This window comes from Vidua macroura, chromosome 3 (assembly GCF_024509145.1).
Source record: "Vidua macroura isolate BioBank_ID:100142 chromosome 3, ASM2450914v1, whole genome shotgun sequence".
In the NCBI taxonomy this organism is placed as follows: Eukaryota; Metazoa; Chordata; class Aves; order Passeriformes; family Viduidae; genus Vidua; species Vidua macroura.
The window spans coordinates 57011840-57029914 of record NC_071573.1 but is presented as its reverse complement, the minus strand read 5'-3'; the positions used below and the strand labels follow the sequence as shown (position 1 = coordinate 57029914).

Genomic DNA, 18075 nt, shown 5'->3' with positions numbered 1-18075 from the left:
TAATGCATACGTCTTTACATCAAAGAAATGTGAATTATAAAGTATAAGAGCTATTTATGCAATTCATGAAGTGCAAAATTGTGAGAAAATTATTGTTGGTAATGGATGGAAGCCTGTAGCAAGGCTAAACAGAAAGTGTTGAAACAAACACATAATTTTCTTTACATATCAAACAATAATCCTGTATTTTTTTAAGTTCTGAAAATTCCTGTTATACTTTTGACCTTGAATAAAGAGAGTCTTTAAGACCAGTGTGCATACATCTACCTGCAGTTACTCTTCTCCATCCATGAAAAAAATGATCTGTCAGAAAACTTAAGACTTAGTTTTGGACCTGCTCTTCTTGAAATACAAAACCACTGTTTTGATTCCACTGTCAAGAAATTTTTAGAAAAGCTACATTTGCATCCAGTTTTAAGCACCATGTAAAGTAAGGTGCTACTAGAGCAAGGCTCACTAAATCTGGTTGCAACTGATCCTGTATTGTAGAAACATAGAACTGTTAAGTTTAGAAAAAAGAGCTTTAAGATTAAGTCCAACCTACCACCATCACCATATTATTATAATGAAGCTTTTAAATTACTCTTCTTGAAGAAATGTTGTCCTGTACCATAAAGTAAAATAGACAAGTAATTTTCACAGAAATGTGTTGATGGTTAAGAACAAATTTATTTATAATTATATTTATAATATAATATTTATAATTTATATTTATAATAAAAAGGCAGAAAATAAAGGTTTTTAAATACACCATGTCTAGCAAATTAATCTGTCCCACTTAAAATTTAGAAACAAAACAACTGTCTTACCTGGCTGCAATAAGATCTAGAAGATGCTGCCACCTATCATTGATCTTGCCAAGTTTGTACTCAATCTCTGATGCCTTACTTTCATGGCTGGCTTTAGCAAGTCTCTCTCCCATTTGCTGAAGCTGGATTTTGTTCTTCTGGGCTACAGCAATTTCCTCTTGATAATCCTAGAGAGTAAAGAGCAATCAGAAGACAGGGTACTTACTCTAAATATATTCTGCTCTACACTACAAAAGGAATGGTGCAAAAATACAAGTGAATGTTGTTTTTCCAGTTGATTGGTACAGTGGAGTGACAGCCTCATATATTTGATGGATAAACAAAAACAACTACCAGAAGAATGAAAAAACCTACCCAAAAAAAACCCAAACCACAATGCCTTCTATAAATATGCTATAGTTTAACTCATTACTGGCAATTCTGACTGGACACTTAGTAAAGCATTCAGATGCTTCTGACTTTGCATTCACTTAATTTTCTGGTATTCTGGGAGGTCCTATCTCAAGAAAGACAGGAAAATGCTGCATAGTGAGACAACACAAACACCAGAACACATCAGGGTAAGGTAAACCTTAATTTCAGCTAATTCCCAAACAATTAAACAATTAAAGAAGAGTATATAAGTGTACACTATACCTTTTTAAGTTTCTCAATCATTTCTTCTATGAGGATGTCACCATTTTGAGACACCTTACTTTCCATTTGCGTCAGCCATTCACAGAGCTCCTTGTTCTTCTCACTGAAGACAGCCCACTCATTCAGTCTCTCACTAACTTGCTGTCGACGCAAGGAGACCTGAAACCATTATGCAAAGAATAAATGAAACTAAAATAGTAAACACATTTAAGACATGCTGAAAACACTTGGTGCCTCTAGGCTTGAAATTGAAAAATTGTGAATTCCTCTAGCCTTGAAAAAGTGTTGCAGCCACTTACTTGCCATTGAAACAAACTGGAGTTGTACAGCAAAACTTTATGTGACTGCTTGTAATGTCAGATTTCCTGTTAGTTACACCCTATGCACAGAGACAGGCACCCAAGCATTAAGCTCACTAGTCTGTCAATATCTCGTTTTAAAATGTCTCTAACCCAAATGTCTCTAACCCAAAGTTTTCATTAGAAGATAAAAATTGTATTTTCTTACAAACTTTGCTCACTTATAAAATTTTATAAAATATATTAGTTTATTTTTAGTCTCAGTGATTAAATTAAAAAGCAAAATGCTTCACCAAAGCATAAAAAGTATAGATACAAATATAGTACAGGCCAAAGTCCAAAAGTCTGTGCCATTTGTGCACGAGCGCATGAATACAAAGCTAAATCCAAGATACACTGTATTTTGAAAAAAGTAGTTTTTTACTTGAGTCTCGATACACTAATATCATAGATGACTATTTCCTGTGTATAGACATGACACCTTGAGAGATTCCAAAGCACTGAGGTGTGCCCTGACAGGAAAGATTAAGCATGACACATCAAACAAGCAAATGCTGCAGATAATACAGAAGGAGGGAAAACATTTCTGCGTTTAAGAAATAGCTGTAACTCTGAAACTATCTGCAGTGGCAGACCAAGATGGACACTGATACCAAAACAGCAGAACACGCTAAGCAGCAAAATCATCTCTCCAGCTTCAGGCATTGGTACAACTACTTACTTCCTCCCCACTGTAATCTGGGTTATTTCTGACTTTGTATTGTAATTTCAGCTGAAAAGATGAAGCTCTTTCACAAATTAAAGTGACATGCTTTTTAAGTACTGCGTTAACTTGAACAGGGGCATACACATGATCTTGCACTTCCTTTTTGTGGTTCTAAACTTGATGACAGCTTTCCGGAAATAAGCAGCAGATGAACGAAGGGTTGCACTAGGTTATATCCTGAAACACTCAGCATGCTCAAAACTAAGATAAAACTTCTTTACTTGGCTCCTTCTTTTACCATAAACATACAAACAGTGACTGAATCATAATTTAGATGTATCTCCACTTGCTAATTCAAATGCAACTAACTCATAACAAGTTCTGTGCTGGTAACTGTGAAGCATTTTTCCTAATGGACCTAAATTTTCCTAATGTCCGAAAGGACAACCTTTCTGAGCACAGGTCTTCCACTAAAGCAAAGTGTAACTGTATTATTTCTGTGTTTTTTTCCAGCCATCCATGTCAAGTCCAACGGGTCACAGTGTGACCCTTTGGTTGATTTTTCAAGGCTGTTTAAATATGACCTCACAGACATTACAAAGTTCAAGAGATCTAGAAACACTATCAGTAATTAAAGGAATATTTCAATGGATGATTCCCCTGACTCAGAAAGAATTCACTTTTGAATACAGGTGTGTCTATGTGAATCCTTTCTAAAAGCTGCCACTTCGATTCAATTTTTTTCCTAACACTTTGGTAGCCTGCATACTGCTCCCATCAGTGCTCAGTGCTGTACTTGCCTGGTGGCACAGCTCTTCCCACTGCCTGTGCAGGAGCTCTATTCGCTCACTCAGGATTGAGATATCGTCTGCGCTGATATATACAGAGAGGGTCTCCTTCAGCAAGGAGAGGTGTGCAAGGTCATCTGTCCAACCTTCAACGGCATTCTCTAACTCCTTAATAGAAAAACACAAGGAAAAAGGACCAGTTTGCTAGCAAATAAAATTTTGAGTATGTTGATGAAACAGACAAGCAGTGTTACCCACTGATTTAAGTCACAACTGAGCAGACCCACCGTGTCAAGCAGACTGTTTCAGCCCCATCTCAAAGAAAAAGAAAATATCAACTCCAAATGTACCAATATTTTCAGAGTTATGATTGTATTAACTCCCCAGTAGAGAATGAAACATCAACCTTGTAACAAGAAGTTGCAAATTAAGATACTACTCAAATCTCGGAAGTTCAAAGGTATCTGGGAAGTTCAAGTACTGGTTTGGACTTCTCTGTATTGAAAATATTTTCAAGTTTCTAATCCACTTCCAAAATGCATATAATATAGCCTAGAAGTGTTCTCTAAAATCCCCTATAGTTTAGATACCATGAATATAAATTTTGAGTTTCGAATTTCTGTAATAAAAATGCACCAATATAAAGCCCTTCTACAGTATTTTTCAGACCCTGTTCTGTTATCACTTTGATCAAATCTATATTTACTCTAAAGGACTTGCATTATGGTGAGATCACTCTGGTATTATGGTGTCCATATGTGGGTATTCTCAGCTCAGTCAGAGAGCAAGAGAAAGGTTTTCTAACCAGGCGACAGCCTGGTAAGCAGTTGGGAAAGAATGTAAATAATTCTCTAATCTATCTTGTTATTCACATTGTTTATAGATATGTTCTGCTACTGTGCATCATTCACTGCACACCAATGGTGTGGGATGTTTTTACTCTAAGACCAATGAAATTAGTCTTCTCGATGTTCTCTATATATAGAGTGGTACATTTGAAATAAAGGAGAGAGTTCATTTTCTTGGCTTTCTGATCTGGAGTTCTTTGTTCCCGTCCTGATCAACAGCATCATCCATATGTTACATGGACCATTTCTTGTCACAGGGATGGCTGACTGGTTTGCATCGTCAGTAATACGAACACAGTTAACAACAGAAAAAGTTACTGCACAAAGGCAAACAAAGATGAGACAACAATCAACAGAGAAGTACTTTACCTTACAACGAATCTGCTCTGCATGCAACTCATCATGGTGATCTGGCAATGGCTGAGAAAGCTTTTTCTTGAACGATCTTAGCTTCTCCAGGGAGTCTCCTATGCCCTTTTCGCATTTTTCCCAGTCCTGAAAGCAGAATGTTTATTAGACTTCAGTTCTGATCTGTGTTATACTTATGTCAGTTGATTTGCCTAAAAATAACATGCCCTCTAAATAATACAAAAAAATCTCAGAGTTTGAGTCGTGTAGAAATGTGTAGAATTTTTTGTGTGTAGGTCTCTGTTAGTAGAAATACACAACGTTTTCTGTTATTAAAATTCTGTCTAGATCCAACTCCATCCTTTCAGCAAAGTCTCTCCCTGACAAAATTAATTTTCCACTTCCTTTCTTGAATGCTTGTTAAAGCCTTATATTAAGACAAAAAGATCTCTAATAAGCCAGTCAGCCCCCAAAGAATACCAGTTGTGTGATATCAGAAAACACAGAACCTGTATTGAAACTTGCATTGTACTGTCTACCACTCCCTTTGTATTTCTCTCCTTCCTTTTTTCCCAGTCTTTGCCAGTATTTCATTATCACCTTGATGAAGAATTAGCCATATCAAACAAATGGCCTTGCATGAAAATAGCCTGTGATGTTCTTAACACTCTTCCCATGCTCCAGCATGGGGTCCCTCCCATGGGAGAGAATCCTCTATGAACTTTTCCATGAGCTCTTCCTAAGGGCTGCAGTTCTTCACAAACTACTCTGGAGAGAGTGCCTTCCATGGATTTGTTCCAAACCCTCAGGAACAGGCTCCAACAAGGGTGTGGTATGGAGTCAGAGGTCCTGCCAGCAAAACGGCCCTGGTGTGGGCTTTCCATGGGGTCACAGATTCCTTTGGGCATACATCTGCTCTGGTGTGGGTCCTCCATGGGCTGTGGGTGGATCTCTACTTCCCTATGGACCTCCTTGGGCTGTGGGTGAATTTCTGCTCTACTGTAGAGCTCCATGTCTCTACCATGAGCTGCAGGGTAATCTTTGCTTTGGCTCCTGGAGTGCCTCCGCCCCTCCTTCACTGACCTTGGTGTCTGCAAAGTTGCTGCTGTCACATTGTCTCACTCCTCTCTCTGGATGCAATTGCTCCTGCACAGTAATTTTTTCTTTTTCCGTCTTCTTAACTGTTTTATCCCAGAGGCACTACCACCATCACTGTTGGGCTCAGCCTTGGCCAGAAGTGGGTCCATTGTGGACCCAGCTGGCACAGGGGAAGCTTCTGGCAGCTTCCACCTAGAAAAACTTTGCTACTCAAACCCAATACAAATATGTGTAAAAATTTGTGCATAATAAAATGAATTTTTGCTCTATTTTGAAAATAGGAGTAGTATGGATATACTTGATTGCCAGTATTCTGGAAATATCAATTACAATATATCAATGGACATGCAAGCCTGTTATGAAGTATTACCACTTTCAGAGTTTCAGAGGAGGTAAAGGGAAATTGTTAGTTCATGTACTGTAAATGCAGTTCCTGTATTTGTACTTGTCCATTGAGAGAGCTTTCCTCCACCAGGGCTCACAGTTAGAAATCACAAACTTGCTGAAGAAGTACAGGAGAAGTTGCACACTTACTTTTAGCAGCAAAGCAAGCTGTTTCTTTTGTTGCTCCAGCTGAGTGCTAACTATCTTCCAGCGCTCCTGGATTTCAGTAAGCTCTGCCTGCAGGACTGCCTCAGCTCCACTGTCAGCAGAGAGCAGCAGTTGCTTCCCAGCCTCCACAGTGAGGATGTAACTCCCCTGCTGCCTCAGGAGAACTTTCTCTTTGAGCTGAAAATATGAATAGTTTTCTATCAGCTTTGTCCTTTTAATTACAATTAGCACTTAATTACAATTCAGTAATTCACTCTCAAGCCCATATTTTAGTTGGTTGCATATCCTGTCTTACACATGAGCTATGACCCGAACACTTTACCCTAACATTTTCACAACCATTTACTGTAGCAGGCCTTTAGAAAATTTCTTCAAGGAGATGAAGACATGAAAAACTTCTTTCTCACCATTAATGTCAGTATCTCAACGGCTCTTAAAGAGAAAGATTTCCTCTAGATCCTGTTATGTTTATAAGAGTTATTATTACTATATCCATCTTCCATCTATAAAGCTTGAAGACCAAGCTGCTTACTAGATACTGTCAAAGAATCCTTGTTATCTAGTATACATTCCTCAAGCAGGTCATCACTATCTTTTCAAGACCATTTCAGTGTAACACGGGCTGAAAGCAAAAAACAGAAGCAAGTGTGACTTGAGAGCGAGAGCCCACTAAGTTCTCTTTCACGTTCTTTATGAACTCCACCTTTGCTTCCATTACACTTCTGATGTTATACCAGTTCCAAAAAAAGAACTGGCAGAGCAGACAGGCTGAATCTAAGACATTTTAAAGAGACATTTTAAAGACATTTTAAATGGTGAAGACTGTAAAAAAGGCAGGGATTTTTTCCTTTTTCTTCAAACACACTGCACATACCTGCACTTCATCCAGCAGCACTCTTGCTTGCTGCAGTGGGATAGGAGCACTGCCCAGCTCGGTCACTGGCTGACAGGACATCTCCAGCAGCCACTTGCGCAGCTTCTCCTCCATCTCCCTGTAGCGCTGCCACTGATGAATCCGGCTGTCAATGATCCCCCTCATCTGCTGCGCTCGGCGAATTACTCCTTGCCACTGATTACTCAGAAGAGTCAGATTCACATTAAATTCATCCCTATTTTAAATAGATAAATAATAAAAAAAGACACAGTAATCTTCATACTTGGATATGTTTGCTTAATGAAATACATTGAAGTGAAAGGAAGGTGTCTACCAGCCAATTACAAAACACTAAGAGAAAAGCACTGAAGTCTCGTGAAGGCTGACTGAGGATAAGAACTTCACGTACTGGTAGAGTTAAAGGGATCCAATTATGGAGACCTTAAAAACCCCAACCCTTACCGCACAAAACTCTTCTACTTTCTTCCCAGAAATACACAAAGAAAACCCATAGGTTTTGCCAGTTTGGATTAGTCAAATTCATAGTAAATCATGGAGATTTCACAATTCACCGCCAGATTTACTACTGAGTTCAAAGCAGGAGTAAGATACACACAGTATTAATAAAATTGTCACATTCCAAAAACCAGTTCGTCTTTGTACCATGACAACCTTAGCAAAGTCAATGCATATGCACAAATGTGAAGCCACTGGTGTTCCACTGCTTTTCATTCATTTGATCACAAGCCTTTAAATCCTAGGCAACAATGAATTCCTATTCCATCACATTAAGGCTGCAGGTGTTCTTAAATGGCAGTAGGGAATCCTGCTGGTGGAGGCAAATCCCCAGGTGCCATAAATCAAATGTAGTGTCACTGCAGGCTCCTCTGGTGAAAGTGACATTTTGAAAATACATCAGAATAGATATATGTGTAACACACTTGATATTCCAAGACAAATCTTTGTCAGAGAAGCAGCCTCAGAAGGTTGTTGTATTCCCAAATGCATTCACATGCCCCATAGCATTCTAAAGAACAATGTCTTAAGATCTTGCTAATTAACAGCTTAACCACAGCAATAGTAACTTCCACTTCAGAAGAGCTTGATCTGAACACTGCCATCTGCTACCTTCTCTGTTTGGAAGTTTCCCACTAATCTAAGTATAACTTCACATAACCAGCAGCAGCAACAATACAGCAATGTCTACCTGTCATCCACCTGTCCTTGTTCTAGGAGGTGCTGCCCATCAGAGATAATTGAATGCAAAATCTGCTGGCGGCTGAACATCTCTGCCTGGAATAGCTGTTGTACAGGAGACAAGGAGGTTAAAACAAGATCTTATTTTTTAATTCTGTCTGTATGCACTGATAAAAATAAATTTTCATGTATTTAATCACATTTCAGATTAATTTAATGGGAGTTTTTTCATGACCTTAATAGAAACATATTGAAAACCCTCATTTTAGATTAACTTGCTGCTTCCAGTAATCATTATTAATTCCTCCAGACCAATATTATAAAGCTAAAATATATCAACAGAAGATAGGTTTTATGTTTCTGAGTACAGTTGTGTGATTGACATTATAATCTACAACAAAATCCAGATAGGGTATTTTTTGTTTGGACAGAAAGGGCACTTATTATTTTTTGACATGTTTAAGAATTTTATAATCTTTTGCTTTGTTATACAGACCATGTGTGACAGTGTTATATAAACTTTTAATACACTTTTACATTGCCAATAGAGCCTTAAAAGAAACAGCTATGTATAGGAGCTAGAAATCAATTTTCCACTTTTTCCAAGTTTTCATGTTTATTTTCCAATTTTCCCAATAAATAATAACAGCATAATAAACTTTCTCAATACTTTTAAAACCCCCTTATTACTTAAGACAAAAAAATTCCTAATTACTACTTAAGCAAACATAACTCGAGTATGTACTAGTTACATTTATTTTTAAAAACATCTTTCCTTTTAGTAATGGAACATGTCTCTATGTAAGATTCTTCATGAATGTTTTTATGTTAATGAAGGTACACTCAAGCATCACTGGACTGACTCTATGTTCAAAAGGTTTACAGAGAGTTTCAAAGAAAAATTATAATGGTATGGAGTTTGAGGTTTTTTTTCCTTTAGTTAGTGATGGTATTTGCAGTTGATAGAAGTTCACCCTTGCCTGAACAAAGAGCCACTATTCTCCACTCCTCTTATATGGCATCCCACCAGCTCAAATTGTGATTGTACCAATCCCTGCATCTGCACCTGCCAGCAGAACACCCACTGGCACCTGCACATTTAAATCCCTCAAGCACACTGTCTGTAGTTTAGGTCTTTTAGATGATGCAGTAATTTTTCAAAATCAGATTTTGCCTCTTTGAATCACTGAGTTAACTCTGAGGTGCTACTCAGGTCATAGATTTTCTCATAGAAAGAAATAGTGTTGTCTGTTTTTTTTTTACTGAAATATTTGAGACAGTTCTTTGACTGCCTTGACACTTACCATTGACTGAACCTGAATCAGAGGGAACCTGAATGGTATTACTATTTCATGAATGAAGCCACAATAGTGTGGCACTGAGAATTTCAGACAGCTGAGCAAAAAGGCAAAAATTTTACTTTCTGTCACATCTATTTTTGTCAAGTTAGGGGACATGAAGCACAGGAGGTAACAGCATCTACCAGCATTGTTGATAGATCGAGACTAAACAGAACACAACTGGCTGCAATTGGTTAAACAAGTCTCCCACCAAAAACCCCCAGCCTTTCCCACCCTCCCCTCCCTCTACACACCCAAAAATCTGAAACCAAAACAAAACTAAAAACCAGCAAAACCAATTCCTTCAAAAGGGAAAATTTTAATATTTTTTTAGAAGGACAGGTGAAATAAAAACTTATCAAGCATGAGAACTCTGTTTAGAGTGGATGTACTCAAGCCCTACACAAAAGTAGAGATATTTCAGTCACCATCCACATTCTTTCATAAGAATGTACATAAGAGGAATACTCTGTTACCTGGGACCACTTGTCACCCAAATTTATTCTCATATGTAAATCACCATGAATCACAGAACAGGTGTTCAAATGATGAGGAAAGGAGGGCAAGTGTTGAAATGCACAACACCAGCATACTATGGAAAAATTTGGTAACTGAGTTGGCAATGAACTTTCTTCCCCTTCCCCTGCCAGCACTTTCTCAAGTCTGTGTCTCAGTGCACTCCCAGTGCATGGGAGCCCCAAGCACTGTCCCATGTACTGGAGAACTGTGCAAGTGTGATTACAAGATTGTCCTGGCAGACTGATGCAGATGTCACTGTTAGCACATGATGTCTGAAAAAGCTATTACCTCCACCTTGTGAACTCCACCAGGAAGATATTTCTAAAAAAAGCCACTGAGGTGGCTCGGGTCTTCTTTGGGTAAAAAACAGCAAAAGTTATGAGTCACTAGAAAGGAAATAATACAGCTAGAAGCATTTCAATATCTATTCTAGGAATTCAGGTGGAAACAGAATATTTTCTCATTATTTTCAAAAATACAAAGCAAAACAATGTGAAAATGCATCTCAAGAAGTTGAGATTTGACCCTTTCAGCCAAAAGTAGTGGGAAGAAAATTCTTAGTGACTATCAGGAAGCACTGAAAATGATATTTTGTAACGAAAACATTTTGATTATAAAAAATGCCAAAAATAAGGTTAAAAAAATAAAAGCAGGTTACTTTTTAAAGGATGAACTACAGCATCTAAAAAGCCCAGATATTAATAATCTTAATTCTGAGAGGACTATACAGTTGCAAAAAAAGGGCTTAAATAGAATGCCCAAGTAATGTTCATCTGCACAGATCAAAGTTTCAGGAAAGAATAAAATTGAGAACTCAAGACAAATGAATGCAAGAAGATTGCCCTAACTCCCTTCAGATAATTATAGCTATGACTGAACACAACAAAAGTAGGAAATTATCCACTTAGAAATGATTTCTGGACATTCAAATCTCAAAGACCTGAGATGTTTAAACTCACAGAGACTGTCCAGTTAATGCTAGCAGCGATGAAAGGAAGTGGATGACATTTGTGAAAGCAAAGGCAGTTAGATGCTAAAGCAAAAAATATGCTAAAAATGGTTGTGAATTACTTTTTGCTTTCAGACACTCATTCAAATATTATGCTGTAAGATATCAGGCAGGAGAGGGGAAAGGACATAACTCTTCCTGTAATCCAGCCTGACTCTAGGGGAAGGTCAGCTGAAAAAGTTGTGGGAACTGAAACTACTGGGGCCACATGGGAGCTCTGATATGAAAATTTACTTCTTTTACTTGATCTTTAACAGGAATCTTGGCAGTAACAATATGGGTGGAGAAAAAATGTGCACCACTTGACTTCACAGAAGAGTCATAAACTCTGAATCTAGTACTAGTAAAAACTCTTAAACAGTTTTTCCCTCCAGCAAAATCTGTGCTAGCTCCTGATTTTTTACAAACAAATGACTCTAGCATGCAGCAAAAACCAAATCAGTTTGTTCTCCGAGGAAATGTTATCAAATGGAGGCCCCATGGTGAATTGTGTAACTCAGTACTTGACAGAAATATCTTCCTTTAACATGTTTTTCAAATGCTATATGCTATATAACTTAGTAAAAAATAAACAAAATCAGAATAGATATTTTCTCCAGTTATGAGTGAAGGCAAGGAGCCAAATGGCACAAGAATTGTTAGGTTTTTAAAGGAGCTTTGGTTTCCTTGGTACAAACAAATCTGAAGTAGACTAAGTGCAGGGGACACGCACTCATAGGTACAATGATGCATTACACAGACACTCAAGTCGTCCTCCATGCTGGCTATTATTGACATATTTGCATGCTTCTGTTTATAAGTTTTCCTCATATGGTGCACCCAAATACAATTCAAGGCATGCTATTGTATCATTCAAAAAAAGAATGTGCATTCCTTCTATATATAAATAGTATGTGTATTAGTGATGTATAAATATACATGATTACTTGCCTCGTGTTCCCTCTGTTGCTCCAAAAGCCTTTGGTAGTTTCCTGAAACCTCTACTGCCAACTTCTGCTCAGTCTGAACCAATAAATCCATCCAAGTGCCACATTTCTCCAAGAAGGTCTGCTGCTGCAGCAAGAAAGACTGCAACTTACTGAAAGAAAGAAAGAGAGATGGATTCAGGTAATTCCAAATCAGGGTAATACCTTTACCACGTAGCTGCCTCATTTAATTTATTTAGTCAATACTTAGAAAAGTAGCAGTCGTACTTGTTTCAAATCCTGTTAATCTGTGGCAAAATGAGTGTCTCAGCTCAATGGCTTTGCTCTTTATTTATAAGTACACCAAAGAAAAGGAAGTTTGGTCAATAAAATACTTGAAACATTTCTATATTCTGCAAAAGGTATACTTTCTAACTTGTAGAAAACTGTAGAACAATCTTTATTTATCCCCACCTGAATCTCTCTGTAGTCTGAGATGAGATCAGAGACCAATGTCTGTTCAGGTTCTGCATCCTTTTGATTTCCTTGTCATTCAGAGGAAGCCTGTAGCCCAGCTCATTGAGACGGTCCAAATCAGGGGCCATGCTGCTGAACTTCAGCATTTGACTCTGCAACAAACAATAAAAGTGATAACTGGGAAGTTCAGGAATTACATTATTATTGACTTGAAAATTATGAACTAGCACTTAGTTAGATTTAGAACGGTCTTGGTTGCCACCAAGTGGTAAATGATCTCTATGCCAGGGAAAAAATTGTATTTCCAGTATTCACCTTCTGGTCCCAGATAGGAGAAGACCTATGTTCATGTTTAAAAGTGTGCAGAGAAGTATACTCAAAATGCACTGAAGTGTTTTGCTGAATTGATGATTTACAGCTCAGAACTGAAGAATCAGGCTGGTGTTCAAAGCTGTACGGTCATACTGTCAAAATAAGTGAGCCTCTTTCCTTGTTTCCTAGCCTGAATTGTAGGCTGGTAAATTCCCACTGAAATTATTCAACTTTTTATTTTTAGGTGTTTGTTTTGCAGTACAGAAATACTCAATTCACTCCATAAGGAAAATGCTCTGCTTTTTAGCATGTACAAAGTGGAATTCTGTCTTTAGTTAATCTTGATGGAAAAAGAATACAAAGATTACAATGACAAAAACAGCCCAGAAGTTCAGTAACTTCCTGTCATGGCCTCTGAAAAAAGGAGAGGGAAAAAAGATCCACAAAAAGAAAAGTGTACAAGACCTTAAATTGAGATCACACGGTACACACTATGAATGTTTCTTCAGTATATCAAGTTACCCAAATGTATAAAGTAGTTCATACCTAAAGGAGATACCAATGAGACAGGAATTGAATAAATTCAAAAAAAGATGAGAAGAAACAAGATGAAGGAAATATTCAAAAACTGCTAGTTTCTATGCCTATTTTGATCTGTTATTAATTTTATTCTGAACAGTCTGACTGCCCTTTTCATCTTTACTCAGGGACAATGTGACAATCATTCCTTGACTGCTGTCAAACTTCAATTTCTCAGTCTTACACTTTTCATGAGTGATAGTCCTTAACCACCTACAGAATGCACGTATGATGTCTGTGTATACCCTGCACTACAAATAATCAAGCCAACAGAAGAAAAACCCCAGCACTTCATTTATTAGTCACCTTGAGTTGCTCCATTCTACTCTGTATTGCCGAGACATCAGATGAGTGACTGGGATCCTGTTCTTTCAGTGTTTCTTCTGCTTCTGTTATCCAGGTCTCAAGGACTTCCAGGTTCTTGGCAAAGGTTTGATAGTCCAGGACTCCAGCCTTGAATACAAAAGGATCCAGAGTTTAATATATTCGGCTTCACAGCCTCCTTATTGACATTACACTCCTGTTTGTCTCATTATAGATTTGCAAACAGGTGAATTGGCTAGGAACAATTGTAACTGCTGCTTTGCTTGCAGACTGTGGAATTAATTGGATTTTTTTTAGGTTAGAAGAGGATTTTTGATTATATCAAGGGGAACATAGTGCATAAATGTCTCCTTACCTTGCAATGGATAATATTTTCTAACTTTCTTTTATGAAAGAAACTCCTCTGTTTAATTTATTGCCAGCAGAGAGAAATAGTAACTATTATTGCAATTTTAAATTAAAAACTTTTCTTGTGTTTTGTCCCATCACAGTACAGTGATACTATAAAAACATCCCAGACACTGCTGGATTTCTTGAGTAATCCCCCTTTTCTTTCAAACAGAAGCTGCTACCTTTGTGGCTTTTTTATCCAAATAGTTTCCTATGGAATACATTCTTCCACTCCTTTTTTCCTCTTTAGACCCTGGTGACACAAGCAACTTGGCAACATCTACTAAACAAGCTTTGTCACAAATGGCATGTGTCAGTCTGGTCACTGACATTAACAGGAATGGCAAAAAATCAGTTCTACACAATATTCAGAACCTCTCATTTCTTTTACTGTTGAAGAAATAGGTGGGAATAATGGTTGTCTTCAGGGGAGCAGTAGCTGTGGATGCAGCTGTTAGCACTATTGTTGTGTGCTGAAAACACAGCCAACTTGGCATTCCAGACAGATGTTTTCCTGCATGAGGTCTGCTATCCTTATCCCAGAATTTGGACCTTCTTAGGAGGTCTCTTTTTGGACCTGAGCATATTTTGTACTCTCAGCTTTGGCTTCCAGGGAAGTCTAGGAAAAGCTGTCTAACAGGTAACACTACCCTCTTTTCCCAGGCAGATTTAGCTAATTTCTGTGTTTTCAGGGACCACAGGATGATCACATTTGAGGATTGTAAACACTGTCTGCATACCTGAAGTGCAGCCTGTTGCTTGCGGAGAGCCTGTTCTAGGGCTGACAGATTCTGGTTCAGAGAGAGGTGATCAGACTGTATGGCTGCTGCTGCTGAAGCCTCCACCTGGCTTTTCAGCTCCTCCCCCAGTTCTTGAAGAACAACCAGAGACTCCTGTGCTGTTTTCAAATCCGTGAGTACATCCTGTTGCAACACATTGAATAAGGAAATGAACAGTTAACCTGACACTCTGGTGGTATCATCATCCCCTGATTTAAAGAAGAATGAAATGACTGAACTCAGGCACTGTAAGGAAAACTTTAATTTACTACTGCATTTCAATGTCAAACTTTTCAGTTACATTCTGTATGACTTGAAGAATAAAAAACAAGATATATCAAGAACCTGTAAGGAAAGGAATAGAAGAAAGACAGTGCTCAACTACCTTTGAGCAAGCCTGAGTTTTGATGAGGCAATAACTGTTGAAAGAAACCTTTTGTTTACTGACATGATGGTCCTAAGCAGTGGCAGCCCTCTCTGTGAATTGATTCAGGTGTAGGCCTCCCTTTTCTTCCTGCTATGATTTATTAGGAGGGCTGAAAAAATAACTTTTGTAAATGATGTAACACAATTGTTAAAAGAATGGGACACCAGGAAATAAATTATTTGTACCAAACAATTTTAATTGCCAGTCCATGGTGCCTGATCATGGCAGAAAATGCTCCAGAAGATCATGAACATGTTTATTTTTTAAACACTAACATTTTTTTTCTCACTGTAATTGTTTTCCTTACATTGAGACAATTAATATTTTATTTTTTTTGGCCAATGACACTTAACATTAACTTAAGCTCAAAAGAACCAAAATGTAAGCACAGAGAGGAGATAAATTATTCTGCTGCCTTGAGAGGCAATCTTGAAAAAGGAAGAATCTCAAGGTTTCAGAGATAATGTTGTCCTTCCATAAGGAAGAATAAAGACGTCTCCATCATTCTGAAAATGTGAACAGTCTTGATTGGTGGGAATATAGTCAAAGGATTTTGAGTTTTGTTCAATTATAAGGACCCACAAAGACTTGGCAGAGATACTTTCCCAAGCATGAATACCTTCATTAAGCAGGAACATAAGACTGAATCAAATGATGCAATTTATCCACCTTCTCCAGACAGAAGACTTTAGATACAAGCTTCTGAAACAATGTAACAACAACTAATGGAGGGATCAAAATTTAGAGACACTCATGACATTTGGGTAGCAGACATACAGCTGTCTCCTTTGCCTAGGCTGCATCAATAAAATGGAATATGTATTATACAAAATTCGAAAACACCAACTACAGAGTTTAGCAATGGAGAGCCTCTTGAGATTCTTTTTTTAGCCCACAGAGCTGAAAAAAGCTGCAAAGCTTAACTGAACATACATTGCAGTCCCGAATCCAAGAAGTAACTTCATCATCAGCAATGTCTTTGCTGGTTGCAGTCTTCAGGAGTTCATTGGTCTGCTCTTCTCGCTGGTGGACCGTGGAAGAGCACTGCTGGTAGCAGTCCTTGTACCTCTGCCACAGCTGGAGCAGGGCCCTGCTGGCACGCAGCCGCTCTGCAACCTCCTGCAGGAGGTTGTTCCACCTGGGGACGAGACTGCGTGAGCGATCGAAGCCTGGGAATCCACAATAACAATCTGTGTCCCTCTTTCTCTCTGCTATTCCCCATGGTCTCTTGACTTCAAAAAAATTTGGTAATAATCAAGATCCAGACATTTGGTGAAAATAATACCATACCAAGGAATTTCTGTTTCAATACCAAACCAGGCTGTTCTGAGCTGTCACAATGTGTGTGATGTGTGCTACATCTTGGATGTTGTTTGTTAATGCTGGTGGTCAGAGCTGCAGCACACTTTTTGTAGTGAACCTTCTGCTATTTCCACTTAGTACCCTCAGCATCACTGAGCTAACCACACACTGCCAATAGCAGATTCCTGTAAGGGCCTAAGAGGACCAGAACAGCTGTAAATAAGACATCATTTCTTCTCCTGCCATTTTCTCCCAAAATCTGATGCAGTATTTAGTCATAAAGCTCTGTGCAACTCACTTGTAAAATACTCCCAGACATATTAAAAATCTTTATATTTCTATTATCCAATTAAATATCTAGTCTCCCTTTAAATTCTTTCCTATAATAATTCTCCAGTGATTTTTTTTTCTCTAATAGCAACCAGGAACACATGCTTTCTCAAATGTGCTCGTAGTCACCAAACTGCTTAATTATTTCCTTATCAAAGAAAATAACAGTATTTATCAATTATTATTATATGATGAAAAGCAATGGTTTTGGAGCAAAAATTCTGCCAGTCATCATTGAAACTGTTAATTTTTATGGTATCTTCCCTCCTCCCACTTCCAGTTTCTAGGACGGGACTGAACACAGATTAAAATAAATTCAGTGTGATTCTGTTTTCAAAAAGATTCCCAGCTTTCCACCAAACTATCTTTTTCCTCCTGGATCCTCCCTCCTGTATCTGAGTAAACCCTTTTACTAGTTCTTGCCTGAATTCAAAGCTGAGGAAGCTGTTTGCCAAGGTACTGATGAGGGGCTTAGATCTTCCTGTCTATGATGCCCTTCCTACAAGTAGAAATAGCAACCTAAAATTTGAGAAAGATGATGCAAACCATTGAAACACTGCAAACAAAGTTTTCAGATATAGTTCTCAAATTTGAAGTGCAGTATTATTTTCCAGCATGGTACTTATGAATCTTGGCAGTCAAGGACAGAGTAAAACTACTGACATTAATGCCCAAATGCTAACTGGAGAAGGTATGTAATTTATTATGAGCAGTAAATGAGACAGTTTTACTCCAGTCCTTGGCAAAAGGGATAATCCTGCCTGTTCCAATAAGCCCCTCGTGACCCCAGGAACTTAAAATAACAAAATATAAGAAAAATAGGGATAATGGAAAACTGGATAATGGATAAATGCAGATTTGCTACTGAAATTAAAGTTCAACACAAAGACATTGTCTACCTCATATTCACTTCTTTCAAAGTGTTGGTAAGTGTTTCAGTCACTGGTGGGTGACATTCTTTCAACAATTCATTGGTCACAGAACCAAATTTCTGTAAGCTGTTCTCTTGTTTTTCCAATTCATCTTGTAGGCTCTTAAAGTAGAATAATAATGAAACAAAACAAAACCATGAGTAAATAAAATTCCACGATGTAGAAGCATTTCAAAATAGTATGCATCAATTGCATTAGATTATGAATGAAAATGTGATTTCATGTGTTTCATATAAATAAGTTGTTTAATATAAATATGCTCTAATACGCTTTTTTTACAATGGTAAATTACTTG

The 18075-nt window shown here is 37.9% G+C and overlaps 1 protein-coding gene across 1 annotated transcript in view; it reads right to left on the bottom strand.

Annotated features, from left to right (window-relative positions):
* SYNE1 (spectrin repeat containing nuclear envelope protein 1) overlaps nt 1–18075 on the bottom strand; it is a 279385-nt gene that overhangs the window by 36003 nt on the left and 225307 nt on the right. The window contains exons 115-127 of the mRNA XM_053974692.1: nt 17748–17881; nt 16150–16354; nt 14751–14933; nt 13603–13749; nt 12403–12557; nt 11954–12101; nt 8166–8260; nt 6959–7193; nt 6067–6261; nt 4456–4581; nt 3251–3406; nt 1446–1604; nt 810–976 (exon numbers count right to left, since the gene is read on the bottom strand). Of these exons, the coding sequence (XP_053830667.1) occupies nt 810–976; nt 1446–1604; nt 3251–3406; nt 4456–4581; nt 6067–6261; nt 6959–7193; nt 8166–8260; nt 11954–12101; nt 12403–12557; nt 13603–13749; nt 14751–14933; nt 16150–16354; nt 17748–17881 (2105 nt within the window). The remainder of the gene's footprint in view (nt 1–809; nt 977–1445; nt 1605–3250; nt 3407–4455; nt 4582–6066; nt 6262–6958; nt 7194–8165; nt 8261–11953; nt 12102–12402; nt 12558–13602; nt 13750–14750; nt 14934–16149; nt 16355–17747; nt 17882–18075) is intronic.